Here is a 25,071-nt window from a genome sequence, read left to right on the forward strand (position 1 = left end):
AGAAAGAGAGGGATTGTGTTGTGTCAGTTTTTGGTGAGGTAGCCTGGAATTTTCATTCTTTACATTTTTTTTAGAATTTGAACTTTTAAATCATAGGCATATATTACTTTTATATATTTATGTTTAAATATCGGTGGTGTTTAGATGGTGAGATTATTGGATATTTTATTTTATATTTTTTATACTTTTTAAAAAAATATGATGAAAGTATCTTTTAGTACTAGACTGTCAGGATACCTTCTTCAAGGTATTCCATTTAGGTTTGTTGCTTGACTTATGATAGTGCCACTTCAGCTAGTCTCCAGTAATGTGCTCAGATCAGTGTAAACCATTGCCAATCATCAGTACTCTGACGCCCCATTCAGAGAGCTGTCATTTATAAGAGCAAAGAGACCTGTGTCCTCAGATACTGGCTATAGACAGGATAGTGTGTGTGTGTGTGTGTGTGTGTGTGTGTGTGTGTGTGTGTGTTTAAAATATTTTGTCTTTCGTTGAATTATACAAATATTAAATACTCAGAAAATTAAAGAGAAGAAAATAAACTACTCAAGATTCTTTATGTAGCAATTAGCATTGTTAGCAATAGAAGTTTAGATAAATTTCCTCTCAAACTTTTTTATCTGTATGTACACACCACCCTTGCACTTTTACAGGTGTAGCAGCATACATCACATACGTTTTATATACTGAACTTTCAACTGAATATTATTTTTTGAGCGTTCCTTTACCTGCAGAGTTGTGCCAAGATTTGAGGGCAGTGGTAGTAGTCTGTCCTGGGTGCAGACAGTAAGGGAAGTGCATTTTCAGTAGAAATATAGAAAACAATAATAAAACTGATGCATAGCAAGTCTATGTTTACTATCACCATTCACTGGGAATTCTAAAGAATATTAGTGATAAAATATTCTTCCCACTATTCTATCTCTCTTTAGTATGCCCCTGTATGCCCACCCAGTTCTGATTTGGGAAAAGGAAGAGGAAAGACTTGATTTCTAGCAAGGGAGGACAGGCTGAGGACTGGAGGAACGGGCTCAGAGTTAGCCACTGAAAGATTGAATGAAGAGGAGACATTTCAAAAATTTCCAACTTTACCAGTTTGCTGTTTGGATAACTTTAGAGAATCTGCTTGACTTAAAAAAGAAAAAAAACAAAAACAAAACAAACCTAGAAGCTGCCTTTCCCATGTGCTTAAATTAATTTAAGTCATTAGAGCCTTCGAAATACTGGTCTAAACATCTTGTGTGGTGCTGTCTATAATCCATTTCCAGTTGTGTTTTAGCCCTTGATGATGTTAAAATCATGGATTTCCAAAGGCATCTGGGTTTGCTGCTTGTCGTGTAAATTTTACACCCTATACCTGCTAATTCAACCAGTATTGTTAGAGGATGGATGAAAGTAAAAACATGTTCTGATGACTCCTCTGTTGTTGAGTGAATATTCTGGATTTTCTTGGAAGTCAACACACTGTAGATTTCAGATTCCTTCAAGAATCACCAAAGCATGCTAGATTCACCAGGAAATGACTTCCTCATTTCTTCGATTTTGAGAAATCAGGTACATGCATTTGGTAAACTTGAAATTACTGGGTTATCTTGTATTGATGGTGGAGCACTATGGGACCATGCTCAAAGGTTTAGCTCTAATACAGTTTCATGTTTTAGAATATTAAAAAACAAATATTTTGCATTGAAAGAAACTTCCTAATTAACTTATGAAGTATTTGTACATTAAAACATCTTACCCTGCTGGAGAATACTGATAAAGTAAACACGCTATCTTCTATTGAAGAGAAACTGTATTTAGAAGATATCTGTTATCCTCATAAAACTTTTAATAGGAAGAAGTGAATCAAATTCTTTAATTACCATTTTATGGTTGGTAAAAGGAAAAATTACATGCCATCCATTTCTATACCTCTAAACATCTCTGGTGTTTTTAATTAAAGCTACCATCTAGAATCTACTAAAGCAATTTTATACAATTAGTTATTTATAGGTTACCACAACTCATCACTCAAAATATGACTTAAATGATTGGCAGGCTGTTAGTGTGTGATCTCAGTCATTTTTGTTTGGTGGGGAAAGAGTTCTTTTTATCGTGAGCTGAGATGATTCTTAAGTTGACAGAGAGAAAAGATGTGACACTGAGGAGCTGTGATAAGGAAGCAAAGTTATTTTGGCTGGTAATCTTAAATACAAGAAGAATCATAATTCCATATTGTCTGTCTTGATACGTAGGGGTTTAAGTTTCGTTCTAGACAATACTGCAGTGAAGAATACCACTATTATTCCCTCATCTCTCCACACTTTGCTGCCATTCTGCCAGATACCCAGCACCACACTTCTCCATGCCACCTGGAGTAGATCCCACCTTGGTTTGTCCCCTCAGGTTATCTCATCTATCCAAACACATACAGTCTGTGCTGCATGCCCCTAAAACCCCCATAAAGTGTTTTAATGATGAATTAATGTGTTGCTCCCCATTGGTAATATCCTACACTAAACACTGATGTTCACATATGAAGAAACTCTTATAGAATAAATTTAATGGTGAAATGGTAGTCGGCTAAAGGAATTATTTTGATTAGGTGGGCCTTGAGGGTTGGGGGGAGCTTCTCGAAATGCAACATGTACAAGGAACTAACACTAGAATTAATGTATCTCAGGTTGGGAGGGATCAACTAGTCAAATCACATACAATACCTGAATCCCGTCCTACTTTGACTCTTGCTACTAATGTGGCATCATTCCTTCCTAGAAATGATCAAGTCTCAGATTGACTTACAAGGACATGGAACTTGCCTCCTTCCAAAGTAATATATTCCATGCTTGGGCCACTATTATAAGCAGTATTATTATTAGCAACAAAACAGCAAGTGTGATCATAATGGCAGGTAACACTCACTGTGTACACACTGCATGCTGGGCACTACACTAGGCACTTTATATAGATTATCCAACACTCTGTTGTGTAAGAATTATGACTAGTATGTTAGCTTCATAGACGTGGAAGCTAAAGCTTAAGGAAGTTAGGTGGCTTACCCAAGGTCACACATTTAATGAGTGGTGGATCTTGGATGTGCATCCAGTTCTGTTTGACTCAAGAATCTGGGAACTTATTTCTCAAGGTATTGGTCTCTAAAGTATTATCTCTGTGTTTGCTAGAATCTTATGCATACATGAGAATTAAAATAAATGCAGAAGAAAAACTCATTTAATAATGGATTTGCCTGGTTGTTGATTTGTATCCTTTAAATATCTTTTGTAACAAACCAGAAATCTAGTGAGTAAACTAGTTTCCTAAGTTCTGTGAAAAAAAAATTATGCATTTCTAGCTTTATAAAACTTGAATGAACTTAATACTAGTTTCTCTGTATCAATTAGTCAAAGTTAGATATAAGTGTTTTCCTTTTGTCTGACTTTTACCACTAACAGTTTTAGGACTGTAACAGAGAAGATAGAAAGGGTCTCAACCTACAGCTGCTGATATAAGGTCAAAATCTTTTAACCATCATAAGGAGATGTATTACACCCACTATGAATAACAAGTTAAGCTCTTATTCTGGTTGCATAATAGGCACTAAGTCTTCTGGCATAGCTACTGTACCTGAGAGATCAATAACATAGTTTAGGAAATAAATCTCCATAAGTAGAAAAAGCACAAGATCACTGAGCAATAAAGAACAAATATTGCCTGAATCTTAAGGCTTTGTCAAACATATTTTTCTCAAGATGCCTCTGATGCTAAGATAAGCATGCGGTAGGAAAGTTCTCATGGGAAGTGCTTTGAAGTTGGGCAGAGAATTTGGACATGGACAGTAGAATGTTGATCTTACTAGAAAGCCTACTTCACTAAGTGACTCTTCCCAATCTTTCCCACATACCTCAAGGCCTAACCTAACTTACCCAATTTTAGCAAAATAGATCCACTTCTCTGAGGACACTGAGGCTATTAAAAATGATGTACCATCAACTTTCTTGCTCCTTCTACCTACAAACTTATCCTCATCCTTACATCTACATATATCTTAGGATGGTCTCTTCAGTCTTCCCTCTCATTGAAGGACGATTCCATCCCTGTTTCCTTCCAGATCTTGTTTCATCATTTCTGCATCTTTCCATTTACCTATAGCCATTGCCACATCTCTCCTCTGGAAAAAGCCTCCCCTGCGCACCTCGTCCACTCACTACTTATCCCTCTTTTGTATTCAAGCTCCTCTTTAGAGAGATCTTCACTAGTTGTATTTACTTTCTCACCTCTCATTGGCTCATCAACTGACTGAAATCTGGTTTCCGCCCCTATCACCATTCAAATCATCAATGGCAGGGTCACAAATGAGCTCCTTATAGCCTAATTCAATAGCTACAAATGCATTATGTTTGATACCATTTTCCACATCTTCTGAAACAAACTATTACCTTGGCTTCCTGGATATCAAACTCTCTGTTCACTTTTTTTTCTGAAGATTTCTTCTCTGTCTCTTTCATCAGATGCCTTTCTATTGCCACACTGTAAGTGTCAGTACTCCCTATGATTTCTTTGCCCTAGCCTCATTCTAGTGCATTTTCTATCATCACCAAAATAATCTATCTAAAATGTATGCATTGGATGATGTCACTCTCCTGCTTCAAATTCTTTGCCTATGGGATAAAATCCGAACTTCCAATTCCTGCCCCTTCTCCTATTACCCTAAGGTATTTTTAATTTTTTTAGTTTCCTAAATATACCATTCATTTTACTAATGCTATGATTTGCCTGTAATTTTCTTGAGGGATAGCGCTAGTGTCAATCAAAATGGTATGTCACCATAATGGATCATGTAATAAAGACTTTTAGGAAAGTCTTTACTGCTCTCCATTGCATAAGAAAACCAAAAGAATATTCTCATAGCTGTTTGCTTACTGTACTCCCTCCCTCATAGACACAAGTGACATCAATAAGATGTCACTGATCAGAGTTTTAGTATCTTTCCAATAACCTCAAATTTAGCCTTTCAGGATAGCATATAGATGCCAGGGGATCAGTAGAGCCTCAGGATGCACCTCAGATAGATCTGGGTAAATATAAAACAGATGATTTTTGTCTCAACTTTATCATACTCAGCTTCCTTAATTGACAATAAAGTTAAAGTAACTCCTGTATGATTAGGATCATTAATACCCTAAAAACACTTTTGGAAGCTGACAAGATTTAAGAATCATTTCTCTCCTAGGAAAGAGCTCAGGAGCCGTTTGCACTCATTTAGATATTGCCCAAGTCTTGCTGTGTTTTATAGTCAGTTTACTCAAAGAAGCACATGAAAATAGAGATATCCTTGGTGAGGTCCAAGGAAATCAAATTAACTCATTGACTAATTTCATCCTGTCCAGTCACTCCTTCACCTTCTGTATCTACTTAAAAAATAAATGTATTCAGCTTGTCACAAATTTAATTTTATATACCTACCTACTACCATTTTACATTCTGCGTAAGTACTTGGTCATCTATTACATGACTCATTAGTTTGAGTTCTCTGTAGAATTAAAGAAAGTTTCAGTAAAAATAATAAATGGAACTTAAGTTTTAACTACATCATCCATACATTTTTTAAAAGCATCTTTCAAAGTCAATTCAAACTCATATACAATGCCAGGGTTTAGCATACCATCAAGCTCTTTGCTAAACTTTTTTCCTTGCCCCATTACACTGAAGTATTGATGAGTAAAATGGGAAATATTTCCCTTTATTGGGATTCAAATCAAAGTGTAAAACTGGATCAGATAAAGACTTCTTCTCAGAGAAGTAACCAGGGGCTATCCAACATGAAGTTCTATTCAGGGACACTTCATTTTTCCTTTAAACAAAATTTGTAGTTACCAGTTGTAGTCAAGAAATTTAATAAAGTTAAGTTTTCTTGCCTCCATCCCTTTAGAAAAACTCGAAGAAGTTCTTCATTACAGAATCTTCTAAAGAGATATGACAAGCTTTCTTGGAGATTTTTTTTGAATAATTACATTTACAGATATGTAAATGCTATGTGGTGCGCTATGGGTACACTACTAGGTCAGAAGGATCAGAGGAATAAGGAAAAAGTCATTCATCTTGCAAATAAATCTTTTCTGCATTGAATACATGTCATTAGATTGAAAAGCATTTTCTACTCTTTCTTTCTTGGAGAAGTCAACAGAGATTATGAATTTTCCCTGAAGGGCAGGCAGTGTGGTATAGTAGAGGTCTTTGAGCTCCCACCCCTCTTTTCCCTTTTTTTTCCATCATGGGTTTTGGAGCACACAGGTTGGTTTGAATTCCAAGTGGTATCTGTAAACTATGTGACCGTGGATAATTTCTTAACCTTCCTGGGTTTCTGATTCTTCATTTATATAATGGGAATACTATTTACCTTGTACATTGTTGTGAAGATTCGAGATACTGTGTGTAAGATACATAATACAGTACATGGCACACGGCAGACACTCAGTAAGTTATAGCTGTGGTTATTGTCATCCATTAAAGGTGGGAGGGAGATCATCCCAAGCCCTTCAGTTTGCAGCTGAGAAATTTCAAACTCAGTGTTTAAATGACTAGCCCAACATAACAAAACTTGTCAAAGGCATCAAGTCTATTTTAGTGTTTAGGGAAATAAAACCATGATGAGGTACAGTGACTTACACAGGGTCTTTCAAAGAAACACTAGCATTACATGGATTAAACAAGAAAGTGTAGGCTCCCTAACCCAGTATTCATCATAATTTGCTGTCAGATTCCATGGCTTCTGACTGTTTTTAATTCCATTTGATAATTTAATCCAATTTTAAGATGAATAATCTCAAAAGCAAATTTTATTTCATCCTATTTTTAGAACAGATTTAGAAAATAAATTAGCCGCCTTGAAGATTAACATTTATTTGGCTTACCTTGCATAATTAAGGACATGTTGGAGAGCCTACCTGTAATTGCAGTATGTTGCTTAAAATCTTAGGGCAAGCTATCTTCCCTAACTTATAAATGATACTCCCTGGTACCATTTAGTACTCCATTTTTAAATAATCTACAGCTTTCCAGATTTTCTTTATTAGCTTCTAGGTGGAAAGAAAAAAATCAAATCTCTCCTTAGAGAAATCCATTAAATATTTACTGTCTTCTAAGGTGGAAAAGAGAAGGAACTGATGTGCATGGTAGTTCTAAAGCAAAAAAAAAAAAAAAAAACAACAAAAAATTTGGCTTCCTTAATATGTAAAGAACCTGCAGGAGAACCTCAAAGAGATAATTTTCAATTAGCAATACTCTTCTCTCAATTTGCACACTGTGCTTAAATGACTTTTTGCATGATTTTTCCTTCTTCTACTCAAGTCTATGAAATTGCCCTGCAGTGTTCTATGTAATGAGAATCTCACTACCAATTCATGGCCAACGGTGAGTGATGTCTATATTTGGCGTGGAGATAGGTGCCCTGGCTAGACACTTAAGTGTTCTGACTAGCATTTTCAAGAGTGACTGATGTCTGGACACAGGTTCTGCTATCTGAGTGATTTCAAAGTTCATTAACAGGTCTTTCAAGCACTGTTAATATGGTTAAAGTATATGTGGTGGATACTTAGTATGAATCATACATTATCCTATTTTAAATATCCTCGTTCATTCACAAGATCAGAGGAGACATTGCCAACATCAGCTCAGTACGTTATGTGAAAGCTGTCTTAGATAGATTAGACGTTCAGCTGTTCAAAGACTGGGCCAGATGTTCTTAGGGCCCTAACTACTTTGGGGTGACAAAAGAGTACCAGGTTATTGTAAAGGCCACTCTTGCATATAAAAAATAAGAATAAGTAAATCAAGCCAAAGGAAAATGCATTATTAACTATGACAAGAAAAACTTAGTTTAATATTAACTTTAATAGATACATAAATTTGGCATTCTCATTACTGATACTTTAAGAGTTCATGTAAATTATCTTCTTCAGTACTTTATTAATGCTGCTTTCCAAGAAGAAAAAAAATGTTGCAGTGAACCAATTATTTGCTTTATTTGGAAAAGCCAAAATATTCATCCTTTATGTGGCAGGTTAAATGTGGTAGGTCAGATGTCTAGTTTTCATACTAGCATCAACTCAGGAGGATGTCAGTCTCAGGCACAATATTTCTCATGAAGAAATCCTTAAAATACTCACAAGAGTTTTATAACTGTGTAAAAGGGGGAACCTAGCCTGATGTATTTCCTTGAAAGATGAGCCGATTGTATGTTGCACCTGAGTTATTCATTCGTTCATCAAATATTTATTGTGTACCTACTACATGTAAGAAATGAGAGCTGACACAAGAGAAGAAAGAAACATTTCAAAACACTTTGCCATAATACTTGGGGGGTTTATGTTCCATTAGGGAAAAAAGGTCATCCTCTGTAAGCACCATTGAACTCCCTTTAAGGAATTCTTGGTATAGGTGTTACCTGATCAATTATACAATAAACATGTGTAGCGGCTCCAACATTGTGTAAGATATTGCTGTGGAGGTGGGGAAGATTCCAAAGAAATATTAGATGTAGTTTCTTATATCAAGTAGCTTATTTCAGTAATAAAAAAACTTCTTATTCATGAAAGAACTGGAAAGTAAAAGAAGGCAAATATGATCAAGTGCTAATTGGGTAGTATAGACACTGTTAAAGAAATTCAGATTTAACAGGTTGATGTTAGTTAGGCATAGTTATACTTGAATATGGCCTTGAAGAATGAGAAAGCTTTAAGCTCTGATTGTACTTGGAATTTAATCCCCATATGGCAAATAATAACAAATTTCAAATAAAACCATCTAACAAACATATTAACCTCTCTCTCTCTCTCTCTCTCTTTATATATATATATATATATATATATATATATATATATATACACATACACACACACATATATATGCATAGAAAGATGTTCATAATAAATTAGTGTGAAAAACAGATTATAGAAAGCATTTTAAAAAATGTTTAACAAATTTTTTTAAATTAATTTTTTTTAAGGCAAGGACGCCCCTTGGTTGACCTTACAGATTGCAAGGACCTTGCCAGCTTACAATCTCTTTTATTATTATTATTATTTTTTATTTTTTACTCCTACACCACCTGGTTTTCCCAGGTGGTCTCCCTTCCAAGTACTAACCAGGCCTGACCCTGTATAGCTTCCGAGATCAGACAGGATTGAGCTTGTTCAGGGTGGCATGGCTGTAGACTAGAAAGCATTTTATAATATAATTCCATTAGTAGAGAGTAAAACATGTGATATGCAGAGAAAAAGTTTAGATAGATATACACCAAATGTTAACAGTGGTTTTCTACATGTGTGACTTTAATTAAAAATATTTTTGCATTCTCTTTTTAATTTTTCTGCAACAAACATGTTTTATTTGTGTAATAGTTTAAAAAGACCATATAGGCTTCTTAAAACCTACTAAAATGAGTACTTCATAAAACCTACTAAAATAAAAGCATACACATATTATCATTATCATCATCATCATCTTAGAGAAAGAATAAAGAATGATTAAATAATTAGGGAGATAGAGTGGATGACATATGACAGACTTAAAAGTTGACTATTCAGCATATGGTCTAGATGGGAATATGATGCAAGTTAATACAACCATGAAGCTGATGGGGAGAACACATTTATTCAAAAATCATAGGCAACAGAATCGAGGGTTGGCTCTTGAAGATTGAGAAGTATATTTAGGACGAATAAAAGTAAGGCTTAGCTTCCAAAGAAGGAAAAAATATATATAGAATTTGTTATCTTAGGGGTAATATAAATTGAAAATATAAATAGATTTAAGAATGTTTTAGATAAATTAATGGAGGAAAGGTTCATTAAAGGTTTGTTGTTAAGCAAAAGCCAGGCATATCTAGAGTCGCCATATTCAACACACTTAAATGTTAACTGTGGTAGAATAAGTCTGCATTCTTGAGACTCTCTGCCAGGCCAGGAATTAACCTGTTGGACTGTTGGGAGTTTCCAGGAAGTTGACCCTGGAAAGAGGCTGGGGAGTCAGGGAGGTAATGAGAGGGCTCTGAGCAATAATTAATTGCCAACCAGAAAAGTAGCATTTCAATATTTTAAATGTTATGATTATGCTAATGCATATTGGCTAAAATTAGTCCTGACTGCGCCTATCTTCTGGGATAGACTTCAGAGGCATATTAAGATAGATGGACTACAGCATGGTAACAGTCTTAAGATTTTGAGAAGTCAAATAAAATTTATAGATGACCAAAGTGGTTTGTTTGTTTATTTATTTATTTTTTACCTCGGGGACTGTTCAGTGAAGCTTCAGATGCTCTCCCGCCATCTCCACAGTGACTCTGGTCGAAAGGAAGGCACTGATCACCTGTTCCTGCCAGCACTTCAAAATTCTTGGACAGATCTTTCATTTCCACCAGAGATTTCAACTTGTAGACTTTTCGAGTATTGGTGTCTGATAGATAAAGTGATTCAGACATAGGGTCCATAGCCAGATAGTATTTGTGAGCAGGGCTTGTGCTAAGGAAGAGAAAAGTAAAGTTAGTCAAAGAAATTTGTTCAATATCCACCCCTGGGGTCTGGTTTTGTCACGAATGGAAAATTTTCTCAACAGTTGAAAGAATTAACGTATCTTCATGTATCAGTATTTGCAGCCTTCTTATGTATTGAGAAGATGGATACTTTGTTTTTCTAGTAGAGGTGTGAGTATAAAAAAAATCAATGGGTACTGCTAATCTGTAATGATGCTGACATTTCAATACCATCCATTTGCGGGTAGAAGAAAAAGCAGAGGAGAGTAAATCTCAGATCATTTTTCTCATACATACCTTTCATACTCAGTTCTCCAATTATTTACTAGATGACTGCCTGGATGTTTCACAGCCACCTCAAACTCAACAGATCTCATTAAGTTATTCTCTTTTCCTGCCTTCTCCATCCTGCATAAACCTACTTCCCTTTTGGGCTTCCTGACTCATTTGCAGGCCCTATCGTTCTCTTAGGCTTCTGTCATAATTTGAAAGGCATGAACAAAGGTAGAGGAGTGTTACTTAGAGTGGGTGTGCTGGAGATACATTGCAAAACCTTCTCTTTCCAAGCTACCATTTTTTATATGACTACTGTACTTCTCTAAACTATTTTTTTCTTCTTTTAAGACATAATAGAACTGACTACATTCAACTTTTTGGGGGGAGTACGATCATAATCAGCTATACCTCCTAAAAGTGACACTAAAGTTACCTTGATTGGATTTTGGTTTTCTTAAAACTCTTTGATTAGATATTAACACAGAATATCTTGCATTATTTTTATCTGCACACATAGCTGAGCTCATTTGTTAATTTTAATTCTTGCTAATTTCATTGTTTTCGATAGCCGAAGTAACTTTAGTTTGGGGGATATTTTGTTTGAACCTAAGGTTCATGTACTACTGACATTATCCAAACCCCAAACCTGGAAGTTTAACCCTTACTCTCCTTTTCTTTCCACATGGAATTGTGCCTGTAAACTAACTTTAAGAACTATTCTCTTCTTCTATTCCTCAAGCCATGACATTAGTTCTAACTCTCATCATTTCTGGCCTGGAATATCTTCTATAGTCCTATCCATAGTTGGTGTTTTTGAAATCCGGAAGCTATTTTTTTCCTACTCTGCTGCTAGAATTATTCTGATTATGTGGCTCCCATCTTTAAAAACTCTAAAAATTTTTAACATTCCTTGGTGTGGTATACAAACCTTTCTAAACTTAATAAAGTCTCACATGAATTTTAAGGCTTTACTCAGTCATCCTCTCCTGAAGGAAGCCTTCTGCAAATCTCCAGTCTGTGTTATTTGCAATACACTCAACTCTATTCTGGGGATTACATATTATAGTAACTTTTTGTATTTTTACCCCTCTCCCAATAAACCCTGAGAGCTTGAAGAGCAACCCTTTTTTTGTTTTTATCTCTAATGTGCTCACTGCTCAGAACTCTGCTTCACACCCAGTTGTCAAGCCAGAAATCTTTTATTCCTCCTTCTTTCTATTCCTCCCTGTATCCAGTAAAACAGTGGTCCCCAACCCTCGGGATGTGGACTGGTACAAGCCAGTGACCTGTTAGGAACTAGGCCGCACAGCAGGTCTGGAGATCTACTTGTGTGTATAATATAGCCCCTTTCTTCATGGAACTCACAGTCTAGTGGGGACTCGAGACAGATGAATAAACAGGACATGAATGCCATAAACCCAAGACTTAGAACAGAAGTAATCAGGAAGAAATGAGCAGAGAAGAGGGACATGTGACCTAGTAGTACCTATCACATTATATTAGCAGTATTTTTAAAATTATTAACTGAAGTCTATGCTTTATTCAGATTCCCTCAGTTTTTACCTAATATCCTTTTTCTGTTCCAGGATTCCATCTAAGATAGAAAATTATATTTAGTCCTCATGCCTCCTTAGGCTCCTCTGGGCTGTGACATTTCCTCAGTCTTGCCTTGTTTTTGATGATTAAGAGTTTAAAGGAGTGCTGGTTGGGTATTTTGTAGGATGCTCTCTACTGGAATGTATCCAACATTTTTCTCATAGGGGTTATAGATTTTGGGGAAGATGACCAGGGATAAAGTGCCATTTTAATTAAATCAAATCAAGGGTACATAGTATCAGTATGACTTATCACTGTTGATGCTGTCCTTGATTGTCTGGCTGAGGTCATGTTTGTCAGATTTCCACACTGTAAAATTACTTTCTCTTTCACACTCCATATTGATGTTTTGGAAGGAGGTTAATCAGCAAAAGTAACACTTAATGAGTATGGAGTTATACTCCACCTCCTTGGGAGTAGAGTATCTACATAAATTATTTAGAATTCTTCTGCATGAGAGCTTTATCTCTTCTCCATTTATTTATGAATTCAACCATTTATAGCAATATGGACTCATGGATATTTGTTTTATACTTTGTATTAAAATCCAATGCTACTTTATTTTGTTGCTCAAATTGTTCCAGCTTTAGTCCTTGGGAGCTTTCTATTGGCTCATGTGCCTCTTTGACATATCCCCATCGATCTGGGCTATTTCTTTCCTTCCTTCCTTCCTTCCTTCCTTCCTTCCTTCCTTCCTTCCTTCCTTCCTTCCTCTCTCTCTTTCTCCTTCCTTCCTTCTTTCCTTCCTTTCTCTCTCTTTTCTCTCTCTCTCTCTCTCTTGTTTTTTTTTTCTGAGCATTTCCTTACCTTCTGAAACTTCAAAATGTTTCAGGCTCACCTTGTGTAATCCTGATCCTAGTACTAAAATGAGTCATTTCTCCAAAGACCCTTGGTTTCATTTACTGGAGAACTGTATTAGAAACAGAAATCACATCTCTCTCTCTCTCTACAACCACACTGTGAATTTTTTTTGCAAGCAGGAACCATATTCATCCATCTTTCTATTCTCAGTGCCAATAGAGTGTCTGACAGGGTTAATGTTCAGTAAGAGCTGAACCAAACTAAACTGAAAAACATGAAACTAACTGAGACATGGAAGAGTTCAGGACTTGGCTACCTAGGTAAGCAAAACTGAGGGGAGAGAATAATATCCTTAAGACTGTCTTGTTTCCGATTGTATTTGTAATTGTATTTGCCTTCAAAGCATATTTATGTATGGTAATGATAGAAAAGTCTGACAAATGCTGATTCAAGACCCAGTTTATAGTTTTAATTGAAAAAAACTAAAGATCCAATTGGAACACTTGATTTTTTTCTACTTACCTTCATCAAATAAGAGAATCCAGTAGATTCCAGGGACATCTGCAACCCTGAAACTACCATGACAGTTGCTGTAAATAAAATTTAAAGGGCCCAATAGACTCCAGTATTGATTTAGCAGTCATATCAGACAAGGTATCTTTGTAGCAAAGACTGCTTATATAGGTGTTTGAGTAAAAGTGTTTATATATTTGTTTGAATTTTTACTTTCAGAATAAAATTTCTCCAGTACCCTTAAATCTTTCTAGAACAAAGAAGGGTCACAACCCTTTCTTGAAACAACCTTCAATATGTTGGTAGCCAGTTTATGGAAGTTTCATCTGAGTCAGATTAATCAGGTTTTGTTTACAAAAAGTCTATAGCTATTTTTCTAAGAGAAATGTTGTTCACACAAAAGTGCTTTGGAATGTATTACATTCATTTATTATTGAATACCCCCAATGTGTCCATGAGGGAAGTTAGAATTATCATTCTCAAATCTCAGCTGGGAAAACCCAGACACTTAGAGAGCTTGCCCAGGGTCACTAACAAGCCTATACCTGGAATAAGATTAGATCAGATTATATGTGACTGTACACACAAAATACCTTCAGAATGCTCTTGTTCTCTGAAGGTGACAAAAAAATCAGTTTTCTTACCTTCTTCAACCTGAGCAGCATATCCTATTTTGCTCAATTAGGCTGTTCTTAAATGTTGTGCACTGGACTTTACAAAATGGAATAACCCAAAACACCAAATTCAAATCTGATTAATGTTATTTTTTGATAGTCAACAGTCAGGAAGGTATCCTACATTGATATGTAATTTCTTGCCATTTCATTCCATATCTCAAGTGCACTTCAGTTATTTTGAGATTGGTTTCTTTCTACTTTCTGAAAAACCACTGGACACATTCCAATTTGTTCTAATCTCTTGTGTCTAAATGCATATTGCAATTTGGAATATGTGAAGATTTCTTTTATAACTTCTGGCTAGTTTTACATTCAAGCAATGACCTTCAACTTAGTAAAGATCATTCATGCTAGTTAAAATCACATAGATTGTTAAATGGGAAGTTAAGGCTTATAATTAATACCATGCAACATTTAACCAGTAAGCAATTTGACAACCAACTTAATTTGCTTAAGAAATCAGTTATGTCAAAGTAAGAAGGCTAAGATTGTGCACTAGCATTTAAGAAGTAGAATCTCTCAAACGAAATTCAAATTAAAAATCTCATCAAAGCCACTGTGAATTCTGATTGGCATGTGAACGTGAACAAATTCAATATTCTCCTTGGCAATTTCAGGTAATTTAGAATGGATTTGACAAGTGTAATGCGTAAACAAATTGAATAGAAATACTCATTATTATTAATTCTGGAGTTGTGTGCCACTGTTGGCAAATGATCAGTTTAATTTTTATCTACTATTTCTTTTTGGTGAGAAGAAATAGAAACCATGAGGTCACATAAAAGAAAAAAAGGAACATCTTATTCAAGAAAGTTATCGTGATCACTGCCTCTTAATACACTTATCAGCTATACTTCTAGATCTAAGAAGACTGCTGTATTACCTTTCTACTTGTAACTTGAAAACGATGAATCTATTTGAACTTACAGACTCATTTGTGACATTACTTACAGGAAACATAATGAGACTTAAGGCCTTGCTTTCCCATAAAGCACTGAACTGCCAGTTTTCACTTATCTTGTTTTCTTTTTAGTATATTCTGATCCTTCAGCAAATTCCTTCTTAGTGGCGCTCTTCTTTTGGAAGACACTTACTTGAGTCATAACTTCCGAGTTTATTTTCACATTATTCCTTTAAACTTATTTAAGAAGTAAAATTTCCTTATTAATACATTATTAAGAGGAGGCCTCTTTGGCAAGAAGGGGCATTAGGCAGCCGTCCATGTGATTTGCTTACCTATGTCTGGTATCTCTGTTTCTAGGATGTACAAGGTATCCATGAGTAGCAAGTAAAAGCAAATAGAGAATCATCAGTAACATTTACCAAGCCAAATCTAAGCAGAAACACCTATTCCTAACTCAGCTTGTGGCTATCGGAAAGAATCCATTGAGATAGTTTAGTCAGATATGCAAATCAAAGTGAACACAATCCCTCCTGGCTTCTCCTAATGCAGTGTCAAGGTGATTGAATACCCTGTTTAGAAGGTGGGTAAAACTCTAAGGCAGTTTTATTCAAAATTTTTATAGAATCACTTAGGTTCTTGCTACATGTGCAGTCATTTTGAATCAGAATCTTAAGGTGGGAGTGGGCCTTGGGAATTTTATTTTTAACAAACTCAGCTGGTGATTCTGACTCAAAATAAGGTTTAAGAACCACTAGGTTAAGATTTGAAGAAGTAGCCACTGTGAAGGGTCTGATCATTCTAGACACTGTTTTGAAAGTCACCTTATTAAAATGCAAAACACTTTTATTAAGTTTGGCATGCAGCAGGCATCCCAAACCTAGCCCTAATCCATTTACATAATCTCAGAGATAAGGACATCTCTTGTTCACATTAGCACATTATTTAGAAATATTTTTTAAAATAACAAATTTAAAGTTTAAAGGTTTTTTTTTAGACCATGACAGAATGTCCTTGGTTTGAAAACTGCCTTATCAAAATAGTTTCAATAAAACATCATGCACATGAACTACTAGGGCTTTGTGTCTTCCAGCTATTCATGTTACAAAGTGACAACTGGGGTGGGAAAAGCAGAGTTGTCAGGTTAGAAGAAACAGAACACTTTGGATGCCCCAGATCTGTAAGCTTCTTGGCACGGGGTATTACCTGGGGTATTTCACTCTGGGACCTGGTATGAGGCTTCTCACATAGGGGACGCAGTCTGTGACAAGCCTGACTTTGGGTCAAATCTGCCTAGAACTAAAAGGCTATAATCATCTCTGAAATATAGTCATTTAAATTTTAAAATCATTTTAAGCTTGGCCTTGTATGTCATTTTGAAAAACATAAAGATCACAAATCTTTTTATCTAAACTAGAAAATGTTCTTATTCTTTGGAATGTCAGAAATGAAGAAAAGATACAAAATGATTTCATTTGAAGCTATCTGCTACTAGCGATTCAACTCTTTTTAAAGAGATCTTCCTTAGAGTTTACTAGTTGGGCAACAGGTCAGGATCCACTGGCTTTTCTGTTTCCTTGGCCTGCTTCAAAAAGGGTAAGTATCCTGTGGGTTGATACAAAAGGCGAAAAGGTAAGAATGGGGAACTCTGATTAGAGACCTGGCCTCAGGCATTTGAATCTTTTTGAGTTTCTCTGTCTCTAGACACTCACTTGTTTTTGTGGCCTCTAACTTACAGAGGCTGGTTTTAATCACTGTTACATGGTTGCTCTTCCTGAAGGAAATTTAGTTGTGAAAATACTAAAAGGACCTCATTAAAATATAATTTCACCCACAATATATTCTCATGGTACAGAATCATTTGTGTGGCTACAAAGGGTTTTGACATTCTTACTTAGGTGATGGCAAAGAGTGGAGAGAGGGATGGTTTGACTTTAGTGCAGCTGCTTCAGATTCTGCCAATAATGTCACTCTGAATTTGGAAAGATGTCCCATATTGTGAAGAGCAGCTTCTCTCATTAACATCTCAGAGGGAGGAAGTGAAAATAAGGGAATTTATTTCCAGTGATTGACCTTGTTCTGTCTCAGAATTACTTTTAGTTAAGGATTTAAGATTGAGCCACCACCCAAGTCGATCTGTTGTCTAGCTAGCAACTGACTCTATGCTGAGGTGCCAGTGTGTGAATTCTTCACAAGGGTTTCAGTCCACCAATGGCATCACCACTTAGTAAGTGACTGACTTGAAGCTCGCCATGAGTTAGGAAGACAAAGAAGTTGAATTGCAAATCTTTTTAGAACTAGAAATGCTCCTGATGGTAGGGTCTTGAAGTTGATCTTTGCTTTTGTTCAGGATCTACATGATTTAAAGGGCCATCTATTCTTCTTTTTGAATTAAAACAATTTTTATTGAGATACAATTCACATATCATAAAATTCATGCTTCTAAAATGTACAATTCAGCAGTTCTAGTACATTCACAGAGTTGTGCAACCATTGCCATCATCCAATTCCAGAACATTTTCATCATATCCTGAATAAACCCAGTATCTATTAGCAGTCACTCTTCATTCCCCACCTCTCCGGGCTTCTGATTCTGTTTTCTATCTAAATGGATTTGCTTATTTGGGATAGTTCATATGAATGGAATCATATAATATGGATCGTTTTGTGTCTGGTTTTCACTTAGTATAATGTTTGATCTATTTTTATATTTTTCTGACATAGGGGAATTGAGAAAGAGAGACTATGCCAACTTTGGAGTTGCTGTCTAATGACTTGGCATTATGAGAGTTTCCTTGGTCTGCTTTGTGGTAGCTGCAACACTTTACTTGTTCTTCATGCTTTTCTCAGCTTCCTTATACTTGGCCAGAAATATTTGATGTCGAAGGATGGACTTCCCTCCCTGTTCATCTTTACATGGTATTCCGTCTCTGAAGACCAAGTTCCTACCCTTGCCGTTCACTGACATCTTAGCACTTCCAATTCCAGCAACACTCATTGAGACTATCCTACCCCATATTCCAGTTCTGTCCCTTGCCCATATCACAACTTGCCTGTATTGTTTTTTAAGGTCCTGCTTTGAGCTAGCAGTTCCTTTGAAAATTAATCTGACAAATGAACCCATGCCCAGGAACTAATGATGATTTTAGCTTGATTGGTAATTCTAACAGAGGTTCTTATGGTGGGGATTCTAAGAGATGTAGTGTCTTGACTCAAAGGAACACATTTATTAGAATGGAAATTTGGGGGCACTGTTTGTTGCAAGGCCAATAAAGACAATTTTGGGTGAAGCGGAGGGAACCTTTGAATGCCATTGCTAACACATGAGATCAAACTGAGGAGATGACCACTTAGTTCATCTATATGTTGTTCTTTTTTACTTATAGCTTCAGTGTTGCTGACAAAGAGATGGTTTTCAATAATTTCTCAGATATTATCAGAGCTCTCAAAGTCTGGGTTCCATTAGTTCCTTCAGCAGAGCACTCTATAAGTTCTGCTGCCCCTTAGCATGCTAAATTTCCCTAAGTGGGTGCCATTTCAGTTTTACTAAATCCTCAGTCAATAACAGGAGTTGAATCCAAAGAACAATATAGTAAATATTAACCAGTCACTGTAAAGGAAACAGTAAAATCTCAAGAAAATTTAGATGTCACATTGACCTTTGTTGAGTCTAAATTACTCAAGATACCAAGAAGCATTTGCCAGGCTCTTATTTTCTTTTTTCTTTAATTTTTAAGAAAAGGACAAAATAAATATCTGGAAAATAACAGCATCTCGAACAGTAACAGCATAAGGATTTTATAAAGAATAAATCATTTCCATTCATGCTAAATAGGTTTTCTAATAGATTTGTGAAATTAGAAGATGAGAAGAGAGCAAGATGGACAGCCATACTTGAAGTCTTGCAAAACACTTGATATAGGTCCCCTAATTTACTTGTAATTATTCCTGTTAGTTTTAGAAAACTGAAAAATGGCCCTAAGGCCATAATCAAATAAAAAGATATAAAGTCATAATTGACAAGAAATAGTTGAAGGACTTGTCACTCCAATATTTTTAATAATAAAAAAGAAAGCTCAGGAACCTATGATATCTGTCTTCACCCTTGTGAAAGCCTGTAAGGTAAAGAGAAAAGTGGTTTCTGGGCTGATTCAGATGCTAACATCTGTCACCACTAAGTGGATGTTTTATGAAGGTAGATTTTGGTTCAATATAAGGAAGAATTTTCTAACAGAGCACTCCAAAGATACAATGTGCTGTCTAAAGAGGTATTTAAGATTCCTATTATTGAAAGGGATCAAACAAAATAGAAATGGTCAACTGTCAGGGTGGGCACTCTGCTGGCTGGAAAATTACTGTTTAGCTCTCACCCATGGGAACATAACATTCTAACAATAAGCTTTCTGCTTCTGTACCCACCCCCACTTGCACAACTGACCTGTGGGTTGACAGTTAGTAAAAAGAAGAAAAATAGACTTGTGTGTTCAAACAGGATGAAGAATGAGGTTTAGGGCTTGAAAACTCTGTACCTCTACATTTCAGGGCTGCTTAATTTGGGGTCTGCGTACCCCTGGTAGACCCATCTGGCTAAATAAAGAGCGTGTTTCCTATAATTCACTGACTTCTGGTGGTCCGTGTGTCTATCGGAGGCTGGTGGCTACAACAACACTAAGTTCACAAATCTATGATGTCACTTTTGTGTTACTGCAATGTGTGTGTATGTGTGTGTGTGTGTGTGTGTGTGTGAACATATTAACATGAAAATAAAATTCCTAGGGATACCTAGACTTGAACTATTCCATATTGAAGTGAATCTAACTTAAAAAAAATCTTCAGAGAATGTATTTTTGAAACTTCCTTAAATTTAATTGCATGATATTACAAGCTTCCCTTTTTTATTATCTTACCTTTATTCCCTACTGAAAGGAAGCACTAAGATGTGAATGAAATCTGCTGTAAACAGGGAAAAGGTACTATATGCTTAAATAACAAGAAATAATATTGTTGTTCTTGGCATTATTGCTAATGATAATGTCATAACTGACTTTTCCTTATCCTCCCTATTCAGCCAATGAGGAAATAAATAATTGGCAACCAATGAAAATGAAATTATTTTTGAGGTCAGATGAAAGAAACTCAATCGAAGGCAGTTTTTATCAGTAGAACTGAGTTAGAAAAAATCTATAGTTTTCCAATCTTTGAAATGTCAAGGGGGAATGATCAATGTGGCTTAATATGGAACAAGAGGATGGAGGAGAGGTAAATCTACAAGGACATCCAGTAGGAGCAAGACTTATGTTCTCTCAAAATGTCATCCAACTTTGGGCTGAGAACTACACATCTGTGGATCTTAAAACAAGTGAAATTGTATAAGACATGTAGGAGGATGCTCAAAAATTAACTTGAGATAAATTTTACAGATAGAGAAGTAGAGAGCAGAGTAATTAAGTTATATAATGAATAATCTGGCAGAGAGTGAAGATACAGAACAATCTTGATCCCTTTCTATGATAAACTATTGACAATATTGTCCTTTCCTTCACAGTTTTAAATACAACGAATAACATTGTAACCATATTAGTCTGTGTTTCCAGGAAACAGATGACTCAACCAATTAAAATGGATTATATGCATTGGGAGGGGACAATTAAATTAATTGATTTTTACAAAAAAAAACTGGTACAAAATGAAGTTTCTATCTACATACTGTAGAACTCAATGAACATTATGGTTCTTAAGATAGCAAAGCCATACTATATCAATTTATTTCTCCCCAGGAAGTTTAAATCTGAAAAAGGTATAAAGCAAATTTATAAATTTATAAATTTAATGTGAAAAGATGCAATGTACACTAGATAGGCTACTGATCAGGATAGATACTTTAAAAAGTGTGAATCTAATAAGAACTATATTAGTTCCTGAGTCAACATGACAGAAAATGTTTGGGGATATAAACTAGTTTGATGGTTTTGACTACAAATAGAGACTTACCTGTCAATTAGGTCAAAATGATCATGTATGCTCAGTCAGTTTATTTCTTTGATATCTTATCACAGGAGTGTTGGAGTAGAGAAGGGAGAACCATTTTTTTTCCTTGAACCTAATACGTGAAATCTTAACCAGGAGTCTATGAAAGGGCTTCATCCACAGGAGTAGGTTCCTGAGGGTGGGATACTGGGAGAGAGGGAGAATAAGTGACCCTTGAAATTGCATGTATAATTTTGTGTGAATGTGTTTCACCTCCTGGGGAGGGAGCCTGTAACTTTCAGTAGATTCTCAAAGTGGTCTGAGAATTTTAAAAAATATTAAGAAAAGCTACTCTAAAGATATCAGCTCAGAAGAACCAGCTAGGGAGACTCAGGCTAAGTGAAAGGGCCTGTGTGTGTGAGCTCAAGGTGTGTGCACGATTACATGTTTGAAGAGCTGTGGCAATGAAAGAAAACAGTGCTGTAGAGTAAGAATGAATACAAGGATTGGACATTTTGCACTATCAGAAACTAATTTTTCTTCGTATTGAGAAAATTGCTTTGAAAGTTACTCTATTATATTCTTCAAATGACTTTGTGTTGAAGATCATCAAGTCCTCTGGACTAAAATGTAGATTAGTGAACTGTTAAGGATCCTTGACTAAGGGAGAATCTCATCAATGAATGACAATTGATCCACCTTAGGTAAATTTACATAGATAATCCTATGGTTTTTCCTTGAAAAGTTAGCTACATAGGGTTAGCTTTATATGATTAGTTAAAGAGGCTCAGCAAGCAAATGTCTCTCTACATGATGGTCTATAACTGCATGATTGGAAACTTTCAGATGGTATATGAAAGTTATATAAATCATTTCCAAATTCAAGAAGATGACCATCTTGTCCTTCTTCTACTTTCCAGTAATTAGTTGCCTAAAGCAATATACTGCTGGAAATGACAAATCCCTGTGAGGTGTGACATCCTGAGGTACATGAACATTTGATTAGGGCAGGGTGATGTGAATTAGTACTTCTCTAGACTCTGTAGATGTGCTTTATCTTTATAAAGTCTTAGTTTTACCGTTTATTTTTTATTAGCCAAGGGATTTAACAGCTTTATTCTCTATGACAGCATTTATAATTATAATTAAGACATGTAGTAAGAGGTGTGTCAAGATGGCGGGCTAGGTAAAAATGGGGTTCACCTCCTTTCTGGACCACATTAAAATTACAACTAAATTATAAAACAATCAACATGGAGAGCCACCTGAAGTCTAGCTGATCATAAGAGATATATCTGAAGATGTAAAGAAAAAGCCACACTGAGACCGGTAGGAGGGGCGGAGATGAGAAGCGGACTAGTCCTGCACTCACGCGTGGTGGTTGAGCACTAGGAGGGAGAGTGTGCACGCAGAGGCTGCCCCTAAAGGATCGAGGGGTCCTAGTCCACATAGGAGCTCCATAGCTTACAGTTCCAGTCCCAGGATGGGGAGTTCCCACAAAATATGACTGTAAAAATCAGTGGGAATTCTGGCCAACCAGAGGAGATGGAATGAACCTGAAAATCCAGATGTCTCCCTTAAAGGGCCTGCACACAGACTCGCTTGCTGGCAGATACTCATCCTGGGTGCCAGCGGAGGTTCAGCTGCTTGGGAGGTGCAAGAGACATACAGTGAAAGACTGAGTTGTGTGGCATCAGGGCAAGTACTGGAGGGACAGTTGCCATTGATCTTTTGTTGGCCCCCCCTCAGGGGCAGTATATAGATGACTACCATCTTGTCTGTGTTGAACCTTCCCACTGCATGGCCCATTCTAAACCTTCATTGGCCCAATGAGATTGTCCCACTCTACTCCATGTCTCCCTGAGACCCCGCACCACTCAACCCACAAATTTCCCATTACAGTTTGTTGCCAGGCAACTGCCCCTGCCCTGCTTCTTCCCTGGGCTGCATTCATCACAGGTAATGGAACTTCAAACCTGCAGCTCACATATTTTGAGGGAGATATTTGGTGGCGAACCACTGGTGCCAGGACAAGCTGATTTTCCAACAGAAACTTTGAGGCCAGAAGGGACTGGCAAGAAATATTCAAAGTAATGAAAAACAAGAACCTACAACCAAGAATACTCTACCCACCAGAGTTATCAGTTAAAATGGAAGGTGTGATAAAGAGCTTCCCAGACAGAAAAAAGCTAAAAGTACACATCATCAACAAGCCAGTATTATAAGAAATGTTAAAGGGACTACTGTAAAAAAGAAGAAAAAAACCATAAATATGAATAACTATGTACCTATCAATAATCACTTTAAATATAAATGGAGTAAATGCTCCTAACAAAAGACATAGGGTAGCTGAATGGATAAGAAAAAAAGATCCATACATACACTGTCTAAAAGGACCCACTTAAGATCAGATGATACACACTGACTGAAAGAAAAGGGATGGATAAAGATATTTCAGCAAATGGAAATGAAAGAAATGTTGAGGTAGCAATACTTATACCAGACAAAAGAGACTTTAAAACAAAGGCTATATAGTAGGAGACAAAGAATGGTATTACACAATGATAAAGGGATCAATCCAACAAGAAGACACAACACTAGTAAACATATATGCACCCAACATAGGAACATCTGCATATATAAAGCAATTATTGACTGACATACAGGGAGAGATCAACAGTAAGACACTCATAATAGGAGATTTTCACATCCCATTGACACCAATAAACAGATCTTCCAGATAGAAAATCAACAAGAAAATAGTAACCTTAAATGACACACTAGACCAGATGGATTTAATTGATATTTTTAGAGCATTTCACAGAAAAGGGAACACAACATTTTCCAAGTTAGACTAACATGTCAGGTCATAAAATAAGTCACAATAAATTTAAGAAGACTGGAATTCTATCAAGTGTCTTCTCTGACCACAATGGTATGAAACTAGAAATCATCTATAAGTAAACAAATGGAAAATACACAAACACCTGGAGGACAAATAATATGCTACTTAACAATGAATGGGTTAATGATGAGATTAAGGAAAAAGTTAAGAGACCTTGAGACAAATGAAAATGAAAACACAGTGACTCAAAATCGAAAACAGACCTAAAAGGGAAATTCATAACAATACAGGCCTACCTCAAGAAGCAAGAAAAAGCTCAAATAAACAATCTAACATCACACTTAAAGGAACTAGAAAAAGAACAGCAAACAAAGCCCAAAGTGACTAGAAGGAAGGAAATAATAAAGATCAGAGTGGAAATGAACAAAATAGAGTTTAGAAAAACAATACAAAAGACTAATGAAACCAAAAACTCGTTATTTGAAAGGATAAATAAAATTGATAAACTCTTAATCAGACTTATCAAGAAATAAGAAATGACCCAAATAAATAAGATCGGAAATAAAATAGAAGTAACTATGGACTGCAGAGAAATACAAAAGATTATAAGAAAATACTGCAAGCAATTATATACAAACAAAATGAACAAACTGGAAGAAATGAACACATTCCTAGAAACATACAATTGCCTAAGACTGAGTCAAGAAGAAACAGAAAATCTTAACCAACTGATTAACACCAATGAAATCTAGTCAGTAATCAAATAACTCCCCCAAAACAAAAGTCCTGGACTGAACAACTTCATAGGTAAATTTTTACCAAACATTCAAAGGTGAATTAACACCTATTTTTCTCAAACTATTCCAAAAAATTCAAGAGGAGGAAAGGTTGCCTAATTTTTTTTTATCAGGCCATCTTTACTCTGATTTCAAAAAAGGCATTATGAAAAAAAAAACTATAGGCAATATCCTTGATGAGCATTAAT

General features: G+C 35.9%; 1 protein-coding gene and 1 pseudogene across 6 annotated transcripts in view; both read right to left on the reverse strand.

The window, feature by feature from the left end:
• The window catches only part of TENM1 (teneurin transmembrane protein 1), a 995,735-nt gene that overhangs the window by 115,916 nt on the left and 854,748 nt on the right, over positions 1–25,071 (reverse strand). For 5 of the 6 annotated variants that reach the window (XM_036227172.1, XM_036227175.1, XM_036227171.1 and 2 more), the window contains 2 exons: positions 15,610–15,630; positions 10,267–10,499 (listed from right to left, as the gene is read on the reverse strand). In XM_036227172.1, coding sequence (XP_036083065.1) covers positions 10,267–10,499; positions 15,610–15,630 — 254 coding nt within the window. The remainder of the gene's footprint in view (positions 1–10,266; positions 10,500–15,609; positions 15,631–25,071) is intronic. The other variant, XM_036227174.1, reaches the window with a different exon arrangement.
• LOC118608042 lies at positions 9,077–9,195 on the reverse strand (annotated as a pseudogene).

This window comes from Rousettus aegyptiacus, unplaced genomic scaffold, assembly GCF_014176215.1.
Source record: "Rousettus aegyptiacus isolate mRouAeg1 unplaced genomic scaffold, mRouAeg1.p scaffold_m13_p_9, whole genome shotgun sequence".
Classification (NCBI taxonomy): domain Eukaryota; kingdom Metazoa; phylum Chordata; class Mammalia; order Chiroptera; family Pteropodidae; genus Rousettus; species Rousettus aegyptiacus.